Genomic DNA, 27,978 nt, shown 5'->3' with positions numbered 1-27,978 from the left:
GGCTGTTTCAAACGGGGGCGGGTGGGTGGGGATTTTGAGTAGTTATTACCTTGGCGTCCTAACTGCTTTCTCACCTGTAGACGATATCATTTACAGCGATCTTCTAGCTGAGCTGAGGTGTTATCTACCTGTGATGAAGCGTCAATCACTACCTGGCGCTGCGATGACACAAAACGTTCACTTCTTGAGCATGTAGGCCACGCGTCCGTGTAGTGAAGATACCTGATCGACGTCCAATACGTCGCAGATATTACTTAACATTACCTGTCGGCGGCGTCTTTGATGTCAACGCAGGTACACTTTGCCTCCAGCGTTAGAGTAGACACCTGTGCGTCACACTTGTGACCTGATCAGACAAGCGTACGTCCGTTTTCTGACCAATGGTGAGGTGGACATAAAGTGACCATGCACCTGGAGGACAGTTCCCGTCATGGCTCACGGAACGCTGAGCAGTGTTCGCGAAGGACTTCACGGAGTATGAAGTGAAACGATATTTGTCCTTCACGGTACATTTGATACAGACGCATCTGCTTTTAACCATATAGGCATAACTTATATTGTAATATTCTGGAATACTACCACCTCTAGATGTTAAAGAACTAAATTTGAAGACCTGCACAAGACGCGGTGCACATGTACTGGGTGTAGAATCATGTACACATCTGAACTGAGACTCTTGTGAAATACTGACTACACCAAGTTACTTCTGGACTTGTTTGATGTGTATGTGACCAGCTATGGAGATATACCGCTACAGTGACACCGAAGACGCTGTCGTGACGTCTCCGACGCCGTCTGTTGTTCCCATGGATGGATACCGACCCATCATTAATAACGGTTTTGCTCATCAAGGCGTCAAACAGGTGAGGATGTATTGTCATTGTGATTGGTCAAACAGGTGAGGATGTATTGTCATTGTGAATGGTCAAACAGGTGAGGATGTATTGTCATTGTGAATGGTCAAACAGGTGAGGATGTATTGTCATTGTGAATGGTCAAACAGGTGAGGATGTATTGTCATTGTGAATGGTCAAACAGGTGAGGATGTATTGTCATTGTGAATGGTCAAACAGGTGAGGATGTATTGTCATTGTGAATGGTCAAACAGGTGAGGATGTATTGTCATTGTGAATGGTCAAACAGGTGAGGATGTATTGTCATTGTGAATGGTCAAACAGGTGAGGATGTATTGTCATTGTGAATGGTCAAACTGAGATATCCTCGAAAGCGTCTTCTTGTTGTAAAGATTTGTATCTTTACCATACCTGTTGAGTGCAATACGTATTCATCATATCTCTTAAGTGTTTGTTCATTTTGTTTTAGTTCCTGGTATTTGTCTACGCGTAGAGCAACAGACTGACTAGTAAACTAGGCTCTGTATTTCGGACAGGTGCGATGAAATAAGATTTAACGTTTAATTGCGTTATCTCACTTCAAAGCCATGCGTGTCTGCTTATACTTGTCCGAACTCGGTTGTCGGATCGATGTTCATGCTGTCAATCACTGGGTTGTCAGGGCACAGCGGATGATGTACAACTCATATCAGGTTTACAGTACAAGCCGGAGCTGTGAGCTGACCAGTCATAGTTCTCTCCCCTTAATGTAGACTACCAGGCAGGGTGACAACAAGTGCCGTGTTATACGTCATTTGGTATGACGCAGTCGGTGAATGAAGCCTCCACCTCCCGCATTATAACGTCATTTGGTATGACACAGTCGGTGAACGAACCCCTCCACCTCCCGCATTATAACGTCATTTGGTATGACACAGTCGGTGAACGAACCCCTCCACCTCCCGCATTATAACGTCATTTGGTATGACACAGTCGGTGAACGAACCCTCCACCTCCCGCATTATAACGTCATTTGGTATGACACAGTCGGTGAATGAAGCCTCCACCTCCCGCATTATAACGTCATTTGGTATGACACAGTCGGTGAACGAAGCCTCCACCTCCCGCATTATAACGTCATTTGGTATGACACAGTCGGTGAATGACCCCTCCACCTCCCGCATTATAACGTCATTTGGTATGACACAGTCGGTGAAACGAAGCCTCCACCTCCCGCATTATAACGTCATTTGGTATGACACAGTCGGTGAACGAACCCTCCACCTCCCGCATTATAACGTCATTTGGTATGACACAGTCGGTGAACGAACCCTCCCCTCCACCTCCCGCATTATAACGTCATTTGGTATGACACAGTCGGTGAATGAAGCCTCCACCTCCCGCATTATAACGTCATTTGGTATGACACAGTCGGTGAACGAACCCCTCCACCTCCCGCATTATAACGTCATTTGGTATGACACAGTCGGTGAACGAACCCTCCACCTCCCGCATTATAACGTCATTTGGTATGACACAGTCGGTGAATGAAGCCTCCACCTCCCGCATTATAACGTCATTTGGTATGACACAACCCCTCGGTGAATGAACCCTCCACCTCCCGCATTATAACGTCATTTGGTATGACACAGTCGGTGAACGAAGCCTCCACCTCCCGCATTATAACGTCATTTGGTATGACACAGTCGGTGAATGAAGCCTCCACCTCCCGCATTATAACGTCATTTGGTATGACACAGTCGGTGAACACAGTCGAACCCTCCACCTCCCGCATTATAACGTCATTTGGTATGACACAGTCGGTGAACGAACCCCTCCACCTCCCGCATTATAACGTCATTTGGTATGACACAGTCGGTGAACGAACCCCTCCACCTCCCGCATTATAACGTCATTTGGTATGACACAGTCGGTGAATGAAGCCTCCACCTCCCGCATTATAACGTCATTTGGTATGACACAGTCGGTGAACGAACCCCTCCACCTCCCGCATTATCGGTGAACGATGAACCCTCCCCTCCACCTCCCGCATTATAACGTCATTTGGTATGACACAGTCGGTGAATGAACCCCTCCACCTCCCGCATTATAACGTCATTTGGTATGACACAGTCGGTGAACGAACCCTCCACCTCCCGCATTATAACGTCATTTGGTATGACACAGTCGGTGAACGAACCCCTCCACCTCCCGCATTATAACGTCATTTGGTATGACACAGTCGGTGAACGAACCCTCCACCTCCCGCATTATAACGTCATTTGGTATGACACAGTCGGTGAATGAACCCTCGACCTCCCGCACTCATGGCAGTGGACATTCCATTCACTATACTACCAGTCACTTGACGTAATCAGACTCTCTGAATATGTTAAAAATGTTCTGTGGTTTCCCACAAAAATATACATCATCTCCTTTTATAGAAAAGGAATCATTGTCTAACGAAAAAACTTGGAAAACATGTTTAAAAAACTGTTTTCTTGTATATAGTCACGTACACATACAGTGCATTTTGTTTTCATGTCACAGTTAGCACTGAGTGAGTGAGTTTAGTTTTACGCCGACTTAGCAATAAGTTGGCACAGAGATATCATAAGGAAGAGATGGGTGTCACTTGTGTCACGTTTGTGTGACCATATTTATCATTTGAGAGTATGATCATACACTAGTTCAGGTAAATCAATTGGGTGATCGCGTATGTGTAGGCTGGCTGACGTAGTGTCACATCGTACCTGGGTGATACAGGTCGGTATTTCTGGCCCAAAGATCATTTTGCCTCTCTTATCTTTTCTTTGTTGTTCAACATAACACTGAGACATTTCCTAGCTGTATCACGGCGATCTGTACATCATCAAGTTTGCCCCACACAATCCAGTGATTGACAACATGAACATACATCCGCGCAATTACTATGCAACCAAGTCAGCGAGTCTGACCACCCGTTAGACGCCTCTTGCAACAAATATGAGTTGATGAAGACCGATTTGAACCCAGATCTGACGGGGGTACCTCTCCACATTTTACACAGGACAGTCATTTATAGTATACCTGTGACAGATATGTGCACAGTGCCCCATTATATCACCTAAGTCGAATAACGATGATTTGTGGTCATAATAGCTCACCTATCAAAGGTGACTCTGCGTATTCTCTGGTCCAAACCCGATCACAGCGGACAGACCGTAAACGGCATAAAACACCATTCACTAACTCATCTTCCAATACCGTCTTCACTATCTCATCTTCCAATACCGCCTTCACTATCTCATCTTCCAATACCGTCTTCACTATCTCATCTTCCAATACCGTCTTCACTATCTCATCTTCCAGTACCGTCTTCACTATCTCATCTTCCAGTACCGTCTTCACTATCTCATCTTCAAATACCGTCTTCACTATCTCATCTTCCATCTCATCTTCCAGTACCGTCTTCACTATCTCGTCTTCCAATACCGTCTTCACTATCTCATCTTCCAATACCGTCTTCACTATCTCATCTTCCAGTACCGTCTTCACTATCTCATCTTCCAGTACCGTCTTCACTATCTCATCTTCCAATACCGTCTTCACTATCTCATCTTCCAATACCGTCTTCACTATCTCATCTTCCAATACCGTCTTCACTATCTCATCTTCCAGTACCGTCTTCACTATCTCATCTTCCAATACCGTCTTCACTATCTCATCTTCCAATACCGTCTTCACTATCTCATCTTCACCATTAGGCTTTGGCTCTAATGATTTATTCATACTGTATTTCGGAATTATATATTTCAGAACGTACAAGCGCTTGTTCATCAAACACATAATTGATAAAGATCAGTATCATAGTATTAACTGGATGTAGAGACGGCAGGTTAACCGCCTGTGACCAGTCGTGTAAACAAACCTCGCCAGTCTGGACATGATAACCGAGGTAGCCATCTTCACTGTGACCCTCGGCGCCTGTTTCCCAGTCTAGAAGAGACAGGCGTCTCTCTCGTTTCTTGTGTAACCCACGTCATGTTGAGGCTACCGTGGGGTCATACATTCAATGTCTCTACTGTCGGCGTGGGGAAGAGCATTTAATATTACGATATTCGATCCCAAGATAAGTTGAGCTGCATACGAAAAAAACATGAATATCTAATCTGAAAAATTCCTTGTACTCCAGTCCATCGACAATACGTCAAAGGAATGGCGTATGTTTTGATGAGTACGTGCCTTCAGTGATTGATTGGTGGAATCAGTTCGGAAAATGATTATCATCAACAATCCTGCAACTCATTTACGTTGAAAAAAACATCTTTGTATTCCCTCGAATTAAACCGCTTGGGAGACCTGTACGCGCACGAGTGATAACAGGGGAGACAACTCATGACACCTTCGTGGCTCCGTGTTCGTTTTTATTCATCAACCTGTCTTGTAACTCTCAGCGATCTTGTGTGATCGATAAGTCTGTTTAAAGAGTCTGCTAGTAAAGAATCGACGTCGTCAACTTCACAGTTCAACATATATCTGCCATGCCTTTCTAATGTCTGTACAAATTATATTCCATTTTGTCGGAAATTTTAAACAAGCTTTGGTAGGTGCATTGTTTTTTTTCATCCACCACCTTCAATAGAAAAGAAAGATTGATGACTTCCACTTCGGTGTACGAAAAGTAATGCTGAAATAATAATGCATCATCCAGAATGGATTATGATAAATTGGGGTAGAAATAGATTTTGGCACCAAAAAGATGCCACGGTCAAATAAGAAGATAATTACCTGTCTTGGAACTGGACCGACATTTCCGCACAGTTGGAAGATGGAGAGTTTTAACAATATAAAAATCCACCTCTCTGCATATCCTATGATAATAAACTCTGTATTGAAAATTATTTTTCGTTCGTGCATTTTAGGAATGTTAATAACAGCAAGACTGAAAGAGACAATGGATGGCTTGTTTTCTGCAACTCCATAATTGTATATTTTTCTACATCAGCGTTGGCTATAAATTAAATCTATTGTCTAAGTTTTGGTTATGTTGGATTGGAATATTTGCAAGATATGTGCTATACATTTACACATGTTTGACAAAAATGACCTGGGAGTTACTTCCCTTAGTCATGTCAGGATTCGCTTTGTCAAGCGTGGGATGAAATCCTACACCCACTCTGATTATATACCCGTATTCGAGGGTGTTACTGAGGTAGCAAAGTCGCAAAGTCTATAAACTGTCAGCCATATTGTGGCCCTCTGTCTCATGGAGGGGTAGTGGAGTGGCCTAAAGGTTAGAGCGTTCGCTATTCATGCCAAAAATCCTGGGTTCGATTCTCGACCTGAGTACAATGTGTAAATCTCATGTCGGGTGACCCTCGTGAATATTCGGGAATATTACTAAAAGCGGCGTAAAACCATACTCACTCCCTGGCTTGTGTGTTTTGTACAAAGAGACAGCGGCGCCACAATTGACGGAACACGTTGCAATAAAGACTCACAACATGGCCGACGTTTCATTGCAATGGACACCATCTAAATTTTTGGAAGTAATGTCTCAATCTGAATATTTCACCAGTGCGGTTTTCGAGTTAGAGTGAGTTTGTTTTTACGTCGCATTTAGCAATATTCTAGCAATATCACGGCGGGGGACATCAGAAATGGGCTTCACACATTGTACCCACATGGGAAATCGAACCCGGGTTTTCGGCGTGACGAGCGAACGCTTTAACCACTAGGCTACCCCACCGTCCCTCCGGGCTAGAACAGCTCTCGCCAAACCTATGCTGGTCGAAACAGGCGACTTAGTGGATCGGATGGTCAAATTCAGTCACTTGGTTACTTGTGCATGCATGGGTCTTTGTTGATAATATCAATCACTGGTTTGATTGGTCAAGTTCATATAGCTGGAGTGAGTGAGTTTAGTTTTACGCAGCTTTTAGCAAAATACCTGAAATATCTTGGCGGGCGACACCAGAAATGGGCTTCACACATTGTACCCACATGGGAAATCGAACCCGGGTCTTCGGCGTTACGAGCGAACGCTTTAACCACTACGCTACACCCCATCTCCCTCCCCACGCTGGAATATTGCTGAGTGCGGCGTTAAAATACAAATAAACAGGGGGAAAACGCGCATTAAAAAGTTGTAAATTCTTCTCCTGCCAAAAAGATTTACAATGATAAACTCGCAGCTCTGCCAAGGTGAAGGACATCATGGTGAGGTTCAATAATTACTTCGTGTGCATCGAACTGACCTCTGACCACAATAGATGACCAAATTAAAGTCGTGAGGGCGAGAGTGTTTGACCCGCGGTCCTGGAGGGCGGGGATCGGCTGATATATCAGGAGCCATGTTAATCAACCCCCTCGTCTCAGTGATATATATCGCCCGTCTCTGTCACACCCCAAAATAGCCTCGGGCCGGCCGTCACAATGCATTTCAACCGTTTCGCTCATTTTCTCTTCTGCCCATGCGCGAAGGACGGCAAATTTGGAGAGGGAAAAACAGTTCTGGAAACGGGTCAATCAGTTGTCAGTATTGCAGACGATAACTGAGGTGTTGTCTTAACTTGTACAAAACAACAACAATTGTCCGTTGTCGGATGTATAAAGCTACCTGTCAGTGCCCAGAGTCAATGTTAGCATCTTTACTGGTGGTAGAAGATAAAGTTTTTTTCAGATAACATCTCCAGGTATTTGTTCATTTTCTGTTCTCATTTCTACGAGGATATCTTCCCATAATTCACTTCCGATGAGCGACCCTCATCAATTTGTACTGGAATCAGCAGAGCCACGTTCTTCACGTGCTATCGCCGGTATATCTCGTCCGACAATCCCGCTCTGCATGTGTCGGGTTCGTCCCTTCTTTATGGACCTAATGTCGCCGGCCATCTTCCAAAATTACTGTTCGCATACCGTGGTATTTTGTGGGCTACTGTTTTTCAGTCTCTTGCCTTCAACCATCCGTCCACGCTCGGATCGTTCATAGCCTGCATATTTGACTTGTCGCAGAATTATCAGAATTATCTGAATTACCTTCAGGAAGAAACGACGAAAAATGTTTCTCCAACTGGTTTCAGTCTGTGAAGGACTGGGCTCCTATGCAAAGAAACAGACATATTCTCTGCGTCAAGGCAGCTGTGCATTCTATTTACAACACCAGTTCATATCTTATCTGTAGCTGTTTGTTCAGGAATATATAACTATTAAGAAAACTAATTCAGTTCACACCTCTATCTTTCTTGGGCACATTGACTCTCTTCGTTGCGATGAAATGTATTCAGCGAAACGAGGAGAAGAAAATAGAACATGTATTCTACTGTATTCACTTTTATAGTGTAATGACGTTAATTGTAGTTTTCCCAATGTAGTCAGAAAAGGACCCTTTGAACGCGTGAAGATCAGGGTTAGAATTGGTCTTCAGCAATCTATGCTTGTCGTAAAAGGCAACTAACGGGGTTGAGTAGTCAGGCTAGCTAACTTGGTTGACACATGTCATCGTATTCCAATTGCGCAGATCGATGCTCATGCTGTTGATTACTGGATTGTCTGATCCAGACTCGATTGTTTACAGGTCGCCATTTAGCTGGAATATGTGAGTGTGGCGCCAAACAATACAAAAACAAAAGAAAAGTGTTTGAAACAGAAAACTGACTCCTACCTGGCTGGGTTTCACGCATTGTACCCATCGTGGGGAATCGAACCCGGGCCTTCAGCGTGACGAACGCTTTAACCACTAAGCTACCCCACCGCCCCTAAACATTCCCGAGCAGAAACTTTGACATTACATGAATCGTGCATATCAACGACTTCCGTTAATCCCAAACATTACATGTGTCTGGGGACATGTAAACATAGAAATATCTGTCAAACCTGTTGCTATTTCAGCCATATTTCAGTCATATTTGAATGATTGTAAATCGATCATATTTCTTTTTAATGCCAAGTGCAAATCGCCGTGTTAAAAAGAGCACGTACCCGTTGGAGCAATCGTTGGATTGATCGCCCTTTAAATTATATCATCCCTACAGTAGCAATTGCACTTTGGGGATTTTCAGTGATCACAAATTACGATAATTCCACACAGTTGCAATTCTCGGAATATATTTAGAATAATCAGCTTATTCGTGCACTAAAGGTTAAAAAAATACTGCATTACGCATCTGAGTAATTGGCAAATTATTATAGATATGGCGGTTAGGTCCAGCTTGCAGCTGTAGGAGAAGGCTAACGTTTAGTCTCTGAATATATACAATTTTGATAGAAACAAATAGTCCCAGTGAGATGGGAGATTCAGAACCTGAGGAAATCTAGACTTGCTTCGTGTAGAGCTTTCATATTGCAGATAGGGCTGAGGGGAAGGGAATACAATGCGGTTCAGGGACCGTGAGACTTCTGTGGAAACACTGTGCCACAAGAGGACATTTCACGTGGCATGTACAGTTGCTGATAATAGGGCCCGTAAGTAGGTCACGGCACTTCGCGAGACCTTAGTACTTCCGGTGACAAACAGCGTTTCATACCTTTTCGACTGGTATCATGGTTGTCAGTTGACAGTAGGAAACCGATAATCCTTGCAGGAATAACAAATTTCCAATCTAACCATCCCCTAATTAGCCAACTATTACGACTGTCAACAGCTGTGACAGCCAAGAATGATTGTACGCTTGGACAGGTCCAGTAAAGTCATATTTGGCGGTCTCGCAATTTGGAGCCAGAACTGGTTCTTGAATATCTGGTACCGGAAGTAAGCTGGGCCCCGTCTCGCATATCGGAAGTTGGCGCGCTCAAAGGGAGCCGGGAACCAGCTTAGAACCGGATGTAGCGCCTCGCGAGACTTACAGGCCCTATATCATGGTGGTGCTGGTTAACAATGTCGGTTTGGTTGTTATGGATGTTGGTTGTGTTATGAATACACAGTGCCTTTTAGAAAATGGTCAAATGTAACATGTCATATTTGGGATTACACTTTCTTAGTTAAGTAGAGATTCTAGTACGTTTGCTAGGTTGAGTCCTATCCGGGATTCGAACCCACACGCTGTGAGTTAGGCACTGCGGTGGTTGAGTGGGTTAGTCGTCTGACTTTGTGTGCTGGCGATTAGATGCCTGACTCTGTGAGCGTGAGTTCGAATCCTGGATGGGCTCAACCGACCAAAAAGCACTAGAATCTGTAATTTACTGAGAATGTGTAATCCCGAATATAACACATGTTACGTTGGTTGTGTTTGTCTGGGATGTAGGGTTGGTGTGTGATATACGAGGTTGAAGTGGTGTATATAACTGTTAAGGGGACTGTGTTTCATCTCCCCTCTACTCTAAGGTTTTCGCTTTCCTTGTTATATAGCGATAGCCTTAAGTGAAACAAGTCTTCGGAGTTTGCCATGTCTCTGGAGCTCTTTGTTTTACTTTCAGTTGCTCGTTTTTACCAAAATTATACATTTTCAGAGTCTAAGCGTTCGTTTAGGTTTGGGCTTATGATCTGCGATGTTGGTCCACGATGTTGGTTGTGACACTTCCAGATAATATAGATTAGGGTCTTCCATGGTTGGTGTACGATGTTGGTATGGCTGGTGTACGATGTTGGTATGGGTGTGTATGATGTTGGTATGGTTGTGTACGATGTTGGCACAACCGCGTCCTATGTTGAAGTACGCCTATCTACAAGATGTGTACGTCTGTGAGTATAGTCGAATCAGATCTTCGGCAATGCCTTGTAGGAAGAGCCGACTAACGGGATCGGGTGGTCAGATTCGCTAGCTTGGTTGACACATGTTATGGCATCCCTATTGCGTAGATAGATGCTCATAATACTAATCACTGGATTGTCTGGCCCAGGCTCTGTTATTTACAGACCGCCGTGGTAATGAAACATACAAACGCTTTTAACCTTAGTGGGCATGTTGCATGTTGTTGGTAACGTAAGCAACTGTAGGATATACAGTCTTGTAGAAACTACAAAGTAGAACAGCACCGTGATGACCCATCCAAGTTTACATGAAAGCCCATCTATCTAACACAAAATACCATAACATGTCGACATATGCTTGATCAGAATGAATAACTGTTTGATCTAAACTGTCAGAATCGGAGCAAAAGTTAGCTCTATAATCTGCATTGACACGTCAGTTAAAGTAACATCATCGTAACCTAAACAGGCAGAGTCATTACACAGTTCTGAGTCGGAAAAAATGATTTCCCTTTGATGTGATATCTGCAATATGTTAAGTCAAGGTCGTTCACCGCGGTACATCAATAGAGTAATCTACAAAAGTCGATTCCTCGAGCAGACTTGAAAACAGGGCACGTATTACAAAACATTAGAACCTAAAAACTTAACGCTAATAATCGGCAATCATAAAAAAACATATACAAAAAAGTGTTACGACGGTGGATTTTCTTATTTTCAGTGCGACTTTTGCTCGCAAGTCCTGAAACGGAAAGGGTCATTTTCATACGTAACCAAATTACATAAGTCAGTTAAAAGACTACGTTGATTCCCAAATATTACCAGATTGCTATTGAGACGACCCCTGTGATAGTGCGATAACTATCAGGCAATCAGATATCCAATGGCGGCCATATCACGGAAGCCTATTCTCTCACGTTCTGAGTATCTTGACTTAACAGTTATTAAAAGAAATATGTCGGAAAGCAATACCCTGCGTAAACAGGCGGCATGATTACGAGGCCGGTATTAAGGCTTCGTAAGAACTAGCTGAAGTACCGATGTCACAGACGGTTTGATCGCGTGATAGAGCTTTAGTATCACTGGGTGAGTTTAAAGGTTATCATATGAACGTATATAGCTTATCGGTAGTGCTACAGTGTTCCAGGCTAACGGGTACAGTCGGTGCTACCCTTGACTAAAGAGGGGATCGTATGGATAAGATGGCCACTAAGTATGACCAGTTCTTGTTTTGGCGATAACACTGCATAACTACCATACTCTTGGGTGACCGTGTCTGGCAGCTTGACTTTCTAGGACTTCAGTCCTGCTCCACAACGAACCACATGTGACACACGTGGTCTCACCTCAGGCAAGCAAGTTTGTTCAGAATTGCATCAGTGAATGGGTACCCGGTGGGATAAGATGGTCATATGACTGTTAACCTTCAAGCGCCTTATAGGCAGCTTGGATTAACTGGAGTAAAGTTGTCTGTGCCCATAATTTGTCTTTAGCGCCACTGAGCATCTTTGAGGTACATTTGTAGGCGCTCTACAAATGTACTTTATCATCCAAAACTGTGTCTCACAGGAGATATCGCTTGTGTGAGATCAGACGATATCTCCTAGGAGATATCGTTTTGACAGTAGATTTTGCACAATGCTATGACGTCATGAACTTGATGACGTCACAATGCTATGACATCACTGCACTGCAAACCTAATGGCAGTACTGTTCAGAGATGTACATTTTTCATTGAAAACTAATGAAGAGTGATTTTTGATGATAAATAGAATCTCGCCCTCGTGTCTTCTGATATCAAATATATCAACACTCGTTGATAAAAGTAAAATTATCCTCGGCAAGCCTCGGATATTTGTTACTTTATCAACTCGTGGTGATATATTTGATATCAAAAGACACTGGGGTGATATTCTCTATATACTTACTCTTCTTTACGCTGAAAAGCGGTTTCCGCTGGTCACCACATAAAAATAGAAGTCGCCAGATACAAATGAGACTATTTGATTGGGCTCCTTCTATCGATGTCTGTCACATTAGAGTGTTTTATATATTGCCGCCGCCTAACAAAACTGGTTTCGTTGTAACTACACGCAGGAGAAAATACGCTTTCACAGACAAGCAACACAGATACCCAGTTAACCGACAAACCCGCAAGTGCTGTTATGAAAAACACACTGCGCACTGGCACGCCAAAAACTGGTAACATTTATGTAAGCCGAATCATTCCCCCTGCGCCATCCTTTAGTCGCGTCATCTGCTCTCCGAAACATTCAATATCTGATCAAATACCTTCTTTTATATGCCACCCAGTGTGGTGTACAAGAGTAGCTGCGCCATGTTAAACAGTGGGGAGGTTCCCTCGGCGTACTGGCATTTACTCAGGATAACTCTCAATAAACGGGAATCTGTTTGTCGCAACATGGCTGACATTTACAATGAGAGATGACATTCATTTTTTTATCCGTGTCGGCTGAACAGTGCACATTTTTTATCTTTCTTAAAAGCCTTCCGAGCTTCAAAACCTTAATATGCAAAACACTAAAGATGACGAACTAGTTAAAGAGGAGGATAGTTTGCATTCTCGCTTGTAGTTCTCTTACGAGGAGACCGATTCGTTCCAAATATTTACATCCCAGAACAAATAAGGATTTCCAGTGCAGGGTGATTAGTTGAAATAAAATTCATTCAATTTCCTTGAATGTTGAGAATCTCTTTACTTCGGGCACAAACTTAAAGGAGTACCTGAAAGTTGCATTTCCTGAGAGTGACGTCTTCTCAAGTTGTGTTTGAACTATGCCTCGGGCGTAATTGTAGAATCGTGACTTTGAATCTTATTCCAGTGCAATGAAGAGGCGAGCACGAGAGATCGTAACAAAAACACAATTGAACACCTAACGTTGTTGAAGTCAGTAATCAGTACGTTTTCGTGAGGACATGGACGAGGACCCGCGTTGAACGAAAACAATAAAATGAAACACTGTCCATTTCCTTGTCCGATATACATGTTCCAATATAAGACTGAAAGGGAGCCTCAGTGTGGAGGGACCCTTAACCTGGGGAGTACCCAGACTTGCTTCATTTGGGCCTGTCGCATTGCACAAGGGTAAAATAACATGGATCAGGGACCGGGAAACAGATTTGGTCAATATAGATGATATGAATCAGTATGAATCAGTGTCGCTAATCTGTTTATCTATTTTGTACATAGGTTATATAGAATATATATCCTTGGGGAGGTTTGGTAGCCTAGTGGTTAAATCGTTCGCTCGCCACGCACAAGACCCGGGTTCAGTTGCCCACGTGGATCCAATGTGTGAAGCCCATTTCTGCTGTCCCCCGCCGTGATATTGCTGGAATATTGCTAAAAGCGGCGTAAAACCAAACTTACTCACTCACTTTCTCATCAAGCGGGGGAGGTGGAGTAGCCTAGTGGTTAAAGCGTTCGCTCGTCACGCCGAAGACCCGGGTTTGATTCCCCACATGGGCACAATGTGTGAAGCCCATTTCTGATGTCCCCCGCCTTGATATTGCTGGAATATTGCTAAAACCATACTCACTCACTCCTCTTTGAGTTACTTGAAATATGTTTCTCATTTACATATTATGTGTACGATCATAATTCTACCAATAACTCTCATCGTTATGATTAAAATGGCAATAACACAATTATTTTTACAGATGTATGCAACAACAGCCATTTTAATCTGATGTATATACAGATAAACTGTGAGAATGAAATTTGACATGAATGTATCAGCACAGTGCTTTCTCAATATACGTTTTATTTGGGATATCATGATACTGTTGGTTAAAGGTTCCGAATCCCAGATTTCGACATGAATGTATCAGCACAATACCCATACTCGTGGGTTTCACCTACGTCACTAAATGGATTTATTCAAACTTTCGTCCAAACACGATACTGTTCTTGGGGGCAGTGGGGTAGTAGCAATGATGGTTAAAGCGTCCGTTCCTCACACTGAAGACCTGGGTTCGATTCCGCACATGGTGCAATGCGTGAAGCCCATTTCTGGTGTTCCTGCCGTGATATTGCTGGAATATTGCTAAAAAAACAAACTCACTCACTCACTTGTCGAACACGCAGGGTATAAATGGAATAATATTCATAGCCTCTCAGTCACTCCAAATATATTAATGGGGTCAAGAAGTCTCCAGGAAAAACAAACAAAAAACACCAAAAAAGAGAAGAAGAAAAATCAAACAAAATCAAACAAAACACACAAAAAACAACATTTTATTCTCAGTACTTTCCTCACTTCCTTATAAAATATAATCAAAACCAATATTATCGTCAATTCAGTATCGCTTATCGATCATCCGAATACATGCAGTTGTGTCGGTTTGAATCAAAGGTTAAAAAGCACAATATATGTTTAACATGCATTAACTCTAAAGATAATGCTCCTCTGACGAAAACAATAATTAAAACATTTCTTTAAAACGGTGGCATATGCCAAGCAGTGTTGAAAAGTCAGATTACGTAGCTAATCCAAAACAACGAGTAATGATAACCCGGGCTGATAACGGAACAAAGAAGGCATTTCATCGCCTGCCATACATCGCGTGCGACAGAACCAGTGCACCGAAGCACCCGTAAAAGTACTCCTGAATGTGAGCGCAATACCAGGCCACTCCTCCCAGAAGCAAGCAACTGGTAATTAGATAATAGTAATAATAATGATCATCAGTCCATTCTTCTTGAATTATGTTTGAATGCGTACTTTGTTAGGGTTGACTAACAAAGAACCGATAAGTAGATATCAACTTAACAAAAATTATATATTTTATTTGAATTGAAGTTGTATTAGATCGTTTAAATTAATGTCCTACTTAAAAGATTCTCTAAATAATTTCATTGAAGTGAACAAAGTTAAATGAAAAATCAATTTGATGTTTCAATAGTATAATGTTTTTATAGGTGTATCAGCATGAAAACATGTTCGTTATATACCCATAAGAATCGTTCAGTCCACAGATTAAATTGTGAGTGTATCACAACATGTTTTGCTTCGTTCAAATAATGATTCCATGTAATTTGGATGCGGACTTGAAATTATTTTGAAATAGGCAATTTCGCGAATATTGTTGAAGTACCGATGCCGTTATGGGGTGTTTTGGGACGAGCGAAGACTTGAGTGATTTGTCAAGCCAGGGCACACTCCGAGTTGAGTGACGCTTACACGTGGGTCGAGGACTGTGTACAAGCGGCAACTGTCCATCACCCCACGAAATGAAACTTTCTTCGCTCGTCAACGAGCCCCGCTGCCAGACGAAGCTTGCAGCACAACGCTTGATCGCTAGTGCAACTGGCCGTGTATTCAGAGGCGTCAAGGATCCGCCTAGTTCAGCCTAGACCGCCGTGTCGTCATGACGTTGCATAATACCGTATAACGGCGGAATTAAATTTCTCTCAATTTCCGCTCACTTGTGGCGTCTCGCGGGCCCTTTCAGCGGTGTACATTTCATTCACGCATCGATCGCACCTGTCAATCTCGTGACGTCACAAGCGTCTAGTCTCGGGGGCGGGGCTAATAGTTTGATTTCGTACAGCATAGTACACCATATCACCTGGCCTGTACGGGAAGAGGGGATAAGAACTTCTTGAAGCTTTTTCTTGTTTCTGTGTGGATTATATGCTACGAGTGCGGACCGCAAGTTTGTCGATTTCTGTGTGTTTTTAGAATAAGCCATCTTGGCACGTGGATACGAATTCAGGAAAGTTTGTCAAGTTGAACAAGTTTGCTCATTCATGGATATGCTAGCAGTGTGCTTGTACAACTCGTGATTTTCACTGTGGATTATAACTTATATTCTCAAGTTCTGTCAAAAGTTATTTCATTATGGCGACTTGTGGGGCGGACACTCAACCCACTAGCCCCCCGGGACGGTCCGGTCTCCCCCCAAGCCCCGTAGGTGGGGCTGTCGGAGGGGAGGAACCGTCGCCCTCTCTGGTAAGTGAACGCTGTTTTTTTTTAGGGTATTTCCTATGTTGCGTGTCTCGTACCATTGTGACCTGTTGCCTGTAGTCGTGGGACAGAAGTTAAATTTGAACCAAAACCCGGTTTGTTTGTATTTATTTCAGAGGCCCCGTCTTGGAATCAGTGGCGTGGAACCTGGTAAACAATGTTCGAACTGTGCCGATAAGTGCCCCGGCTTCGCTCTGCATTATTGGAGGTAAGGATAGCATGCTCAAAGAATATTTGATAATTATTCACAATTAATATTTAATAACAAACCATACGACTCTCACAACGATAGGCAACATTTCCAGGAAAATGTTGCAGAACTTGTTGAACGGTTAATTTCTATTATACTTATATATAGATTTTTCTCTTTCTACTTTTTTTGAGGGGTAGGGGGAAGAATGGGGTGGGGTGCAAATTTATATGCCTTTAAATAGCATCTCAGCCATCGTAGGTTGGAAAAGTTAGTGTTCACCTTTCTGCTGCTGTTCCTGTTATCCGATTATCACAGCACCGATTGCTAAAACATGTGATGGCATCCGCGATCGGGCAGGTGAAACCGGGGTCAACCATACACACTACCTTCAGTTCTGTTTTTGTCACGTGACATGCCTTTCTCGTCGTTGGCCTCGGTGCTTAACTGTTGAGTCAGTTACTGGTTGTTGCATATAATTGCTATAACACACGAAACCTCCATTTTCAGTTTTTATATCACGTGACCTGTTTTTGTCACATGACCCGGAACAGTGTCCGAGTATATTAGAACACCCATGATTTGTGTGTGAATGGCCAATTGTTACTTCACAGCTAGGGGTGGGAGAACTGCCCCAGGGGTCTGGTTTAGACAGTAACAACTTGTAGCTGACCATTAGAGTACGAATGCCCCCTGGGGTGTCCAGCACTCACGGAAGAACATAATTCATAGTCATTTTCTCCTTGCGTTCACACCAGCAATTTCACCGTCAATATAATTAATTTCTTGAAGATGGTTACGCAAGAGTTAGACAATTTTGTTGTCACTCAAGCACCGTCACCTTCAAACACTCCTCAACCATCTACTTTCACATCAATGTGTGCGTGATTTCTCACCATAGAGGTTGTGGTTGTTATGCAATCACTGTCCCGCTATCAAAATATAAGACATTCTGCGATCCCATAGACGACGCTGTGGTCTTTGACAAGTTGCAAAAAATCCTATTTACATTATGTATTGATCTGAAAGTGTTAAGGCTGTTTGTCAGTGAGCTTGTTTGAAATGGCTTTAGATTTTAACGGAAGTTTGTACAGTAGCGTACGCTTACGGAGAGTTTCTGTATCGTAACATTAGCATTGTGGCGTCGATGACGACTGTTCACGATATACCACAAACCTTTCTGTCTGTTTATTTGATTATGTTGGCATCTAATGCTATATTTCCGTGAAGTGTTTGCCTTGTCATTGGAGTTGACATTGGAACATGGCCAAGATAAGTAAATACACGTTCAACAAGTCCAAGGCACGAGTCTATGAATGTTTAACAATGAACTTTCCGCGGCGTTACGTTTCTTGCACCTCGCATTTCCTGCCACTTGAGAACTCGTGGTTTCTAGGAGATTTCGGTTGGTTTCTGGGAGATTTCGGTTGGTTTCTGACAAATTTCGGTTAGATTCTAGGACCCGAGCAGAGTAACGACACGTTGTCATGTTTAAGTGAATTAACAGACGGTTGTACGGGATATGATTACCACCGGTGCCGTATTTCCGAAACCAAGAAACCCCAAGGGCGAAAATACCAAGTTAGCCTTTTCAGCAATTCTCACGGAGCAATTTTCAATTTGTTCAATGATTAGGCTCCTGTTACCTTGCAAAGCCGATATTCGCAATTCATATTTACTCAATGTGTACATGGGCTCAATGGGACGGCAATCGATATGCATCGTTATAGGTTAAACAAAGTTTGCTTCCGTCCGCGTCATGGCCATAACTTCAGCAATCTCGTGGTTCACGTGAAAAGGTTGGAAAGTCACAAGAGATCTTATTTACGGAAGTGATGCGTCTGGACTAGTTGTATTGGCAGATGTGTCGGGGCATCACACGACCGACACACCGCCAGTTTCTGACATTTTTTCATTCCACTGTGAAACATACGAAGAGAGTTTGAGAGGAGCAGACATGCTTTCAGTTATGGCTAGGGAAGGCAAATTCCTAGTCTCAAACATTCTTCACAGCACTGTCCGGTCTATAAGATTCTCCTCGTTCAAATATCTCTCAGTCGGCTCCAAATCCTGTGTCGTATTTGCTGTTTTCAAAGTTATCAAGATTTACAGTTGAACAGCTTTGATGTTCGCCTCTGTCAACATGCCCAACATTGGGAGACGACATGAAATATAAACAGTGAAATAGAAACGTCATCTTCCACGGTTAGTCTAGCGCTATTTAGAGACATTGACTGTGTAGGGTGCAGGGTTCATTTTTCTACGATTCTTTTGAGTATGAGTATTTTGACTCCACTCCTCTGCTCATCCTGTCTCCTATCTAGCCCCCCATCTCCATCCAGGCCCTCTCTGACACCTCGGAGAACAGCAACTGGTGAACATCGCTCGCTGACAGATCTATAGCTAATGGCAAGGCAAGAATTGTCTTCCATTTCCTGCTTGCACATAGTATGGCACGCTAACGCTTAGTTTCGGAATATATGTAATTTTGACAGAAACACATAATCAGTTTTATTTGATAAGGAGCCCCATTGAGATGGGAGATTCAGAACCTGAGGAAATCTAGACTTGCTTCATTTAGTGTTTAGCATTGAAGAAAGGCCTGGGCGGAAGTGAAAATAGTGAGGTTCAGGGACTGTGAGACAGACTAATAGGATAGCTGTCACCATGAAGGTTTTACCTGTCACTATCCCTTCTCACACAGGTAACAACATGCAACAGAAATGCCTGAAAAAAACATTTTAAATTTTTTTCAGTCTTTTATTTTAGCAAATCTGAAAGGTAGTTTGACTTTTCGTACAAAATTTCAATTTGTAAATTGTATTGAAAGATGCATACTACATTATTAATGGTTTGTTAATGCCTAGCACTACCACCTACTTTTACAGCTCACACCACATGTATTTGCTATCATTCCAACACTAGACATTGGCAGTTTGCTGACATGGCAGTTTGTGTCATTAAATTTGCATGCATTGTTAATCCAATTCCTAGACAGCCAAGTTACATATAAGAAAGGTTACATCTATCACACCCTGTCAAACTGTCCGAACATGACGTTTACTGTGGCAAATCTTGTGATTTGTTCATTATTCATTTCCATTCAAGAGATTCCATCAATCATTCATGGCTTCTCTGGGAATCGGTCCATGTGGCGTTGCAGATCCAGCAACAGGCACTATTTGATTGCTAGTTTGGCTTGTCAGAACTGTCAATGTTTGATACATGCGTCACTTAGAACAGAGGGGAAGTAAACCTCTGCTATTGACGACTCTCCTCAATAGCTCTTGTACATAGCTGCTTCTGTCCATCCTATTCATTGCATGCTCTCTACGTGATTAGGTCGATTTGTCTTAGAACATCAGGCGATATTCATTCTCGCTCAATCATCGTTTTACTTTAGGTTAAGAAGAGAGATTGTGGTTTTGTGTGCTTGTTGTAATTAATGAATATTAATGAGAGTAATAAGTGCCAATTACGAATACGGATTAAATTCGCTAATTGATAATGTCTCACTAAACTGTATTTCATTAACATACAAGATGTAAATATAACAGCCAAAAATACCAATTTTGAATCCTGAAATAATTCTTAATAACGTTTCAGTAAAACTTTAAAATTAACCTAAAATTCACCTTATCTCTTTCTGGTCAAATCAGTTACTTTATCAGGATTTCTCGTGATTCACGCCTTCTGGGATAAGCAGATCAACAACAAGTTACTTATAGAGTACATCATATTCCCCAGAGGTAGTGTTGATACCTGTAGAAAGGTGAGTGGGTGTTATCACCTGGTTGTATGGCCAGGTAAGGGGTATGACAGGTGTGAAAGACTTACCTGAGGCAATCAGAGGATTAGAGTACATACAGAACTGACCTACTACATGTTACCTGTGCTTACCTGTATGGCTTTATGACACTCGTTAACATTTCTTATCTATACTAGCCATGTTTTGGTGTCTAGGTTTAACTATGGGAAAGGTATGGTACATCTAACATCCACAAAGACCTCAGTAGCCCATGAATGTAAGCATCGCTCCACCATCAACAAGGGTCTGTTTTCTTGCTGATGCTGTGCACATGACCCGGGATAGGCCTAATTGCTGGCTCCATACAACCGGGCACATACCTGAAATATACTCCACAATCAGGCACATCAACAGATGGGTAAATAACATACAATACCATTCTTTGAGGCAGAATCTTTGGTCAAAGTAAAGGTTTCTCAGTACATATGCTAGTTATATTGTATGCTTTACTTATAGGAAGCATCATTTCAAATTGATTATACTTGTTACTCTTTTATACATCTCATGTCATGATAAGGCTCAATGCGAAAAGTGCAAATCTCAACTCACTCACTCATTCTGAGATTCAAGTCGTTATTTTATGTCAAAGTTCAGTTTTTTATGACCATTGGTTTTCTTCAATGATGAGAGGAAAGCAGTGAAACAAACCCAGTGGGTTCAAATTAAGTTTCGGCCATCCTTTTGTAAGATCAGCAAATGTATGTGTCTAAAGTTGGCATGGCGGATATCCACTAAGTAGTTAGTTCTGTGAATTCCGGTGAGTGCATCCCACAGACATGTCGTCCCAACTAAAACTCACTTATACATTTCAAGTGTTGCATAATTGCAACTGGGGAAAAAAATTAATTAAAATGGCTACAAGAAGCTGACATGGGTCATATGAACAGTCTTGTGGATTAATCATGTTTCATTGAGCACCTGGTGGAGTTAAGATTTCCTCAAGTTACCTGTAATTCTTCCAGACAGATTTTATTCCACCATTATCTCATTTCCTGTAAGTTTTTCCCAGCATTCCCTGATCCAGTACTTTTTTACCCACAATTCCCTTCCTCCACCTGTCCATGGGTACTCTCAGATTCTCACTGTTTTAATTTTTATCGCAATAATGAGGCTTGTGGGTTTATTTTCTGTCCCTCCCGATGATACACTGTTGATCTGGAGAGGGTGGCTATTTATCTTATCTCTGTTGCTTCAGTGCTCTGACGTACTGCCAGCGACATGTTTCTATGTCTGCAAACCATCACTTGAAGGGCCTGTCATCTTGACCTGTGAAAAAATGCTTCAAATTATTATCAGCATCATTTATGGCCGATTGACTCAAATTTGGGATGGTTTAGGTTTTCTGGAATGTGTGGCCCAGTCTTACAGTTTGATAAATCTGTTAAAAGTGAGATAGGTAATGGTGGTTTAACACTGTGATGAATCTCACATGACAATATAAATGCTGCAATTTTCTGTATCCTCCTGAGGGATATTGTGCTCCACTTTTTTCCAAGAGAACAGGTTTTCATTACTAGAATTTTGCTGACAATAACATGTATTGACATTGTTGGTCTATTGTTCTGTTTTGTTTGTGTCTTCTGTTTGTAATAGTTGTAATTGTATGGATGAAACTCTCCAGTTTGGCTCCCAGTGTGCATTATGTTTAAAACATCAGACTGTTTTTCTTGTTATTATTGTTTTGAGAAATGTATCAGTGGAAATGTCTTTTACTTCATATCTACTACTGACATTGTGTCAGTCCATGTTTTAGTTACCTGGCCATCATTACTCAACATCACGGTCCCACAATGATTTTCTCCTGTGTGAAAGTATGGTGCGACGACTTTTGTCGGGTTAAGATAGCTTGGTGGAAGGCAGGGTGTTTACTTCACCTGCTTTCCATTTTTTAACTTTTGAACCTTAAACTTAAACAAACCTTTCAGTTTGTAACAGACCTTTCAGATACTATTAACTTTTCTTTTCAGACTTCAGCAATGTTGTAAATAGGAAAATATATTTAGTATGTACCATCATACTATTTTCCTCCAAACTGGATGAAGAAATATGATGATATCCTATAAAAATATTTCTTCTGACGGTCAGTATCTATGCCATTAATACTGAAGACACTTGCACTTGACAGATAAAGGTTTTATCAGGGTTATATATCTCCTTCCCGTAGGTAAATGGAAAAGATGGGCTTAAATCTGTTTATCTTTTGGCATAAGTTTTCAGGAAATATATCTCGGTGATATCAGTGTAAAATTTTCTTCAAAATGTAAATATTTTTTCTGTAAGTGCAGGCTATCTGATAAGGAAATTTGCCAAGAAAGTTAATAGGAGTCTCAAAACATTCATATCATTTTTACATATATGTGTCATTTGGAATTCATATAAGGGTTATCTGTGTAATATGGCTGGACATATTTATCACAATGCATGTGCTATGATGCCATGCCTAATAAATGTATTCCTCATCAATTTCAGGCATCAGGAATTCATAAGTTTTAAAAAGAGATGTGATATGATCACATTTGTTTTGAAATTTGCTTCCCACTTTCCAATATAATATTTCCACTCAACATATCAAATATTATATTTTTTATATAGATAAAGTGTAAAGAAGACAAGTTTTAGGAGACACTGAGGCGTTTATAGAAGAAAACTATCATTAAACTATCTCAAGGGATGAGAATTTGGAAAAGAAATGGTGAAATAATTGAAACTCAGTAATGTTTGATCACTTTTTTCAAAAGATGTCAACTTCATCCATCTGTGATGACATAAACTGAGTCATTATGATATTGATTACTTCAGTAATGATGGAGAAATATGAGATAGTTTAAACTGCAATTATTTGTCAAATAACAATTTTTATATTTTTTAAGGACTAATCAAATACAAATTTATTATCATAGAAGGATTGAATATCTCATTCGATTACAAATTGTATTATGACTAATAAAAACATGTAAGATCAGGAATGTTTTTACTGTTAAAACCCGAGTAATTTCTGTTTTGTCTGAGTTTTTAAAAATGATTTATTCATAACTGACTGCTATACTTGTCATAAAAGGTAACATACATGTTAAGAGTCTGTTTAAGTTGTTACTTACGGTTTGAAACAGCATACATTATTCAAAATAGTTTATCAGGCGGAGACAAATGACATGCTTGAGTTCTCCAGAAACGTTTAAATATGGTAAATTTAATTCTGGTTAGTTTCATCCAATTAAAGACTTAGGTACTATTCCCAAGGGGAAGTGAACAATAGAAATCCTTAAATTTTTGTAATACAAGTGAAAAGATTTTTGATCAATGTTTTTTAATTACTTGTATTTTATTCACCAGTGTTTTCATCCTGGGCTATATTCCATGTGGATTTGTCGCTTTTGGTTTCATTCTCTTCAATCAATCAAATACATTTGCAAGAGAATTAATTCAGCGCTGAGGAAGAGATTAGGGGGCTCAAAGTCCCAGGTCTCTAAGGCAATTAACGCCTTGTAAATGGCTGTTTAGTTTTTTACAAAAGTTTGTGACTTTTGAAACTTTAAGGGGAACTTTGGAATAATTTGACAAATATGCAGAATTTAATCAACATTTCAAACGATTTTGGACCCTATCCATTTTATCTTTTTGTCATTCTTTGTTTGGCAGTGAAAAGCCAGTTTTTAGGGTTTGTAATTTCTGTTCTCATTGATGGCTCTAAATTGTTAAGAAGTACCGGTTGAGACATTTACATAGATGATAGATTATGAGCAAAAGAGAATGATGTGGTAATGTTGCCAATAGAATGTGTTGCCAAGTAACTTTCACCGTCGCTGAAGTAGGAGATGCAGCAGCCAAGAATTATATGTTGAAACTTTCCTATTGTAATTGAGTTGTAAAAGCATAGTTTAGAATTGATTGCCTATATTGCAATCTGTTGCAAGGCCATTCCTGAGGTCAGCATACTGACCACATTCTGACCTTACTGGTGGTGCAGGACTATCATGGGCCAGCAGGACTGGTTGGTATGTGCAAGCAGGTGCTGCCCCTCTATATCACTCCATCTGAGCACTTCATTATAACACTAATTATGGTACACATGCCACACAGCATAAGCAAACTTTCAATATGTTGTAATCTTGTAACTTTGTAACATAATGCATGTCGCATGTGTTTTCATTACAACCTTTATATTTCAGACAAACTTTTTAATCCAGAGTTTGTTTTCACTTGTTTAACCTGGTTATTGCAACAAACCTTTGCATTCAGTCAATCCACTGGTAGTGTTTAACCCGATTCATGCAACAATGGGGTGGTGGGGTAGCCTAGTGGTTAAAGCGTTCGCTCGTCACGCCGAAGACCCGGGTTCGATTCCCCACCTGGATACAATGTGTGAAGCCCATTCCCAGTGTCCCCAGCCGTGATATTGCTGGAATATTGCTAAAAGCGGTGTAAAACCATACTCACTCACTCATGCAACAAACCTTTGCCTTTAGGCAAACCACTGTTACTGTTCAACCTGGTTAAAACAACAAACCTTTGCATTCACTCAATCCATTCTATTTTTCAACCTGTTTATTGCAATAAACCTTTGCATTTAGTCAAACCACTGTTATTGTCCCACCTGGTTATTGCAACAAACCTTTGCATTCAATCCATTGTGACTATCAAATTCAATCATATTGCTATGACTATAAGATTTTGCCAATTCATCTCTGTTTGTCTAACCCTGTATAACAGTAACGTTTTCAACGTATGCCAGCCTTAAAACTACAGCATCCTTTGTTGTACACACTTTTTCCACCGACATATCAGATGTCTCCTGTGTAAGAAGCGCAGCGGGTAACAAAAGCTATGATTGTGTTGATGTTACAAAACTTTGTTGCATTATTTTAAGATTTAAAACAGATAAGATTTCAATCGTGGCCCTCCTCTGTGACTGATGTGTGTATCCAATATGGGGAACAAATCTTAATGCCCGAAAAAAACGTCCTTGAAACTTTAAATGCATGATCGCCAGATGTAATAAAAGATGTATGAAAGAAAATCTGATTACAAGAAATGCATGAGTTGATTTCGACATCAGAAGTTGAATGTCCATTCTAAGACCGATCCTTGTTGATTGATTTTCTTGAATCACTTCTTGTGAAGAAACCGCTGTACTTTATCATTGCGATACATCTATGCCTTTGAGAGCAGCTTTTCACTGTCTGTGAATCATGTTGATGACTTCGATGGTATTGGTAGCCATCTTCATAAACACTGAGCAGTTTGATTCAATTGGCAGTGAATTTAGTAATGATCCCAGGGCAAGGGCAATAATTGACACTGCTACTTACTTCAAAGGACGTAATTAACCTACTACTTTTTAATCACTGAGAGGGAGGATGCAATCGCTAAGATGGGAGACAATTTATAGAACTTCATCTTCTAATACATGGCAATATGTTCCTAGCATACATAGGGGAAGAAAAGGTGAAAGATGGGGCAAATATGAAAGATGAAAAAATTGGTATGACATTTTAAATTGTAAGACTGACTGACTGACTGAGTTTGGTTTTACGCCGCTTTTAGCAATATTCCAGCAACATCACGGCGGGGGACACCAGAAATGGGCTTCACACATTGTGCCCATGTGGGGATTCGAACACGGGTCTTCGGCGTGATGAGCGAACGCTTTAACCATTATGCTACCCCACCGCCCCTAAATTGTAAGAAGCATGCATTTGTTGCAGTCTCCATATTATGCTGCTCCAGAGTTGGTGATCTACGCTTTCTGAAAGAAGCATTGACAGCCTGAATGCACTCTTTTTTCGAGAAAGGAGAATAGAAACTTTGTTTTTAAGTAATGTAAAGGAAGCTGTATGATCAAAGTGTTTGACATTGTTAGGGAACATTACTTCATCCCAAACCACCCATATGCCAGTGTATGAAATAAGCCAAAACCCCAGCCAGACATCAGGGCTGGCAACTTCAAAAAGTTACCAGCCCAAAATGGATTTAACCAGACCAGACACCAAGATGTGGTGAATTTACTCAGATGTATGAAACATCTATAATTTTTACTAGACAATTGTAAATTTAGACCAACCGTCAGAAATCTAACCTGTCTCGGGCGGTCGGACGGGCCTTATTTCATACACTAGATATACCCATCCTAACCTAACACATCCATGAACCTACCCAAACCAATCCAATAACCACCCAAACCGATCCAATACCCACCCATAACCCACCCTATCCAGCCAATACCCACTAAATGTCAACATGAACATTAAGTGTTGCTCTCAACCTTAAGGACTGACTGACTGACTGAGTTTGGTTTTACGCCGCTTTTGGCAATATTCCAGCAACATCACGGCGGGGGACACCAGAAATGGGCTTCACACATTGTGCCCATGTGGGGATTCGAACCCGGGTCTTCGGCGTGACGAGCGAACGCTTTAACCATTAGGCTACCCCACCGCCCTCAACCTTAAGGAACAAATGTCAGTATGATTTGTAAACAGTTGAAAACTTCAATATTTAGTTTTTTGTCATTTTCAGCTTCTTCTGAACAGCTGAAGATTCACACTTAAATTTAGTTTATTAATAAAAGGACACTTTTTATCATAAAATGCTGATAATACAAGATGTTTGAAGTAATACGTCAAATAGGAGGGATTCTTGTCAGTTAAAACCTTCTGGTGGATTCCTCGGCAGATGAAAACTTTTGATATGAGGGCATTCCTTGTTAAGAATGCTGAGATATTCTGAAGATGGGGATAGCAAACATAAAGCTACAGCATGTCTCTGCTATGGTGTTGTTCCCCCATGATCACGCTGCTGATGGTGACTACAGGAGGGGTTCGGGCAGAGGTTACTCCCAGACAGCAGAGTTAGGATGAGAGAGGACACTGAGGATGAACAAGGACCTGATGATCGGCTTGATGTGGCACACAGGGGACCTCATGTTCTGGGAGAGTGGAAACCTGCCTCAAGTGGGACCTCGAGGTCAAGAGAGGTGTGCAAGAATTGCAGATTATCTGTCCCTAATGTTTAATGTCTGAAAGTCAAGCATTATACTTGTGATGTCAATCGGATAAGTCAGGAGCTGAGCAGGGGAAAAACTTATGTTTATCCCTGGATTGATAGCTTTGTCTCAGCTGCAGTTAAATTTGGTCTATTTATTAAACATGTCATTTTTCTTAACAAAAATTGTAGGAAAGATAAAAAGCGGCATTTGTACACCAGCTTCACAAAATATCTGTCACAACTGAGTCAAATTTTAAAAGTTTGATGTAACTCATACAGGCTGTCATAGTAACAGACACAGATATGTCCAATGATATTTTGTGTTCAGTCATACTCTGGGAGTTTCTCAGCAAACGCATACGGTAACTGGGCATGCAGAGCAGAGCTTGGTTTGTTTCCCCTCTTATTCAGAGTAATTAAATCCATTGTTCAATTCTACAGTCATATTTTACAATCTCCAATTACCATTTTAAAACATGCTTTTAATGAATCAATAAAGATTG

General features: G+C 41.3%; 1 protein-coding gene across 2 annotated transcripts in view; it reads left to right on the top strand.

Moving 5' to 3' along the window:
- The window catches only part of LOC124271156 (prickle planar cell polarity protein 3-like), a 161,878-nt gene that overhangs the window by 13,902 nt on the left and 119,998 nt on the right, over positions 1 to 27,978 (top strand). The window contains exons 1-2 of one of the 2 annotated variants that reach the window (XM_046706226.1): positions 15,619 to 16,478; positions 16,610 to 16,701. In XM_046706226.1, the coding sequence (XP_046562182.1) occupies positions 16,368 to 16,478; positions 16,610 to 16,701 (203 nt within the window). In that variant the 5' untranslated portion in view covers positions 15,619 to 16,367. Of the gene's footprint in view, positions 1 to 15,618; positions 16,479 to 16,609; positions 16,702 to 27,978 lie in introns of those variants that run through there. The other variant, XM_046706225.1, reaches the window with a different exon arrangement.

The sequence above is a fragment of the Haliotis rubra genome, unplaced genomic scaffold (genome assembly GCF_003918875.1).
Source record: "Haliotis rubra isolate DU_JTF1 unplaced genomic scaffold, ASM391887v1 Scf158, whole genome shotgun sequence".
NCBI lineage: Eukaryota > Metazoa > Mollusca > Gastropoda > Lepetellida > Haliotidae > Haliotis > Haliotis rubra.
The sequence above is the reverse complement of the archived record's forward strand: the minus strand, read 5'-3'. Positions and strand labels throughout refer to the sequence as shown.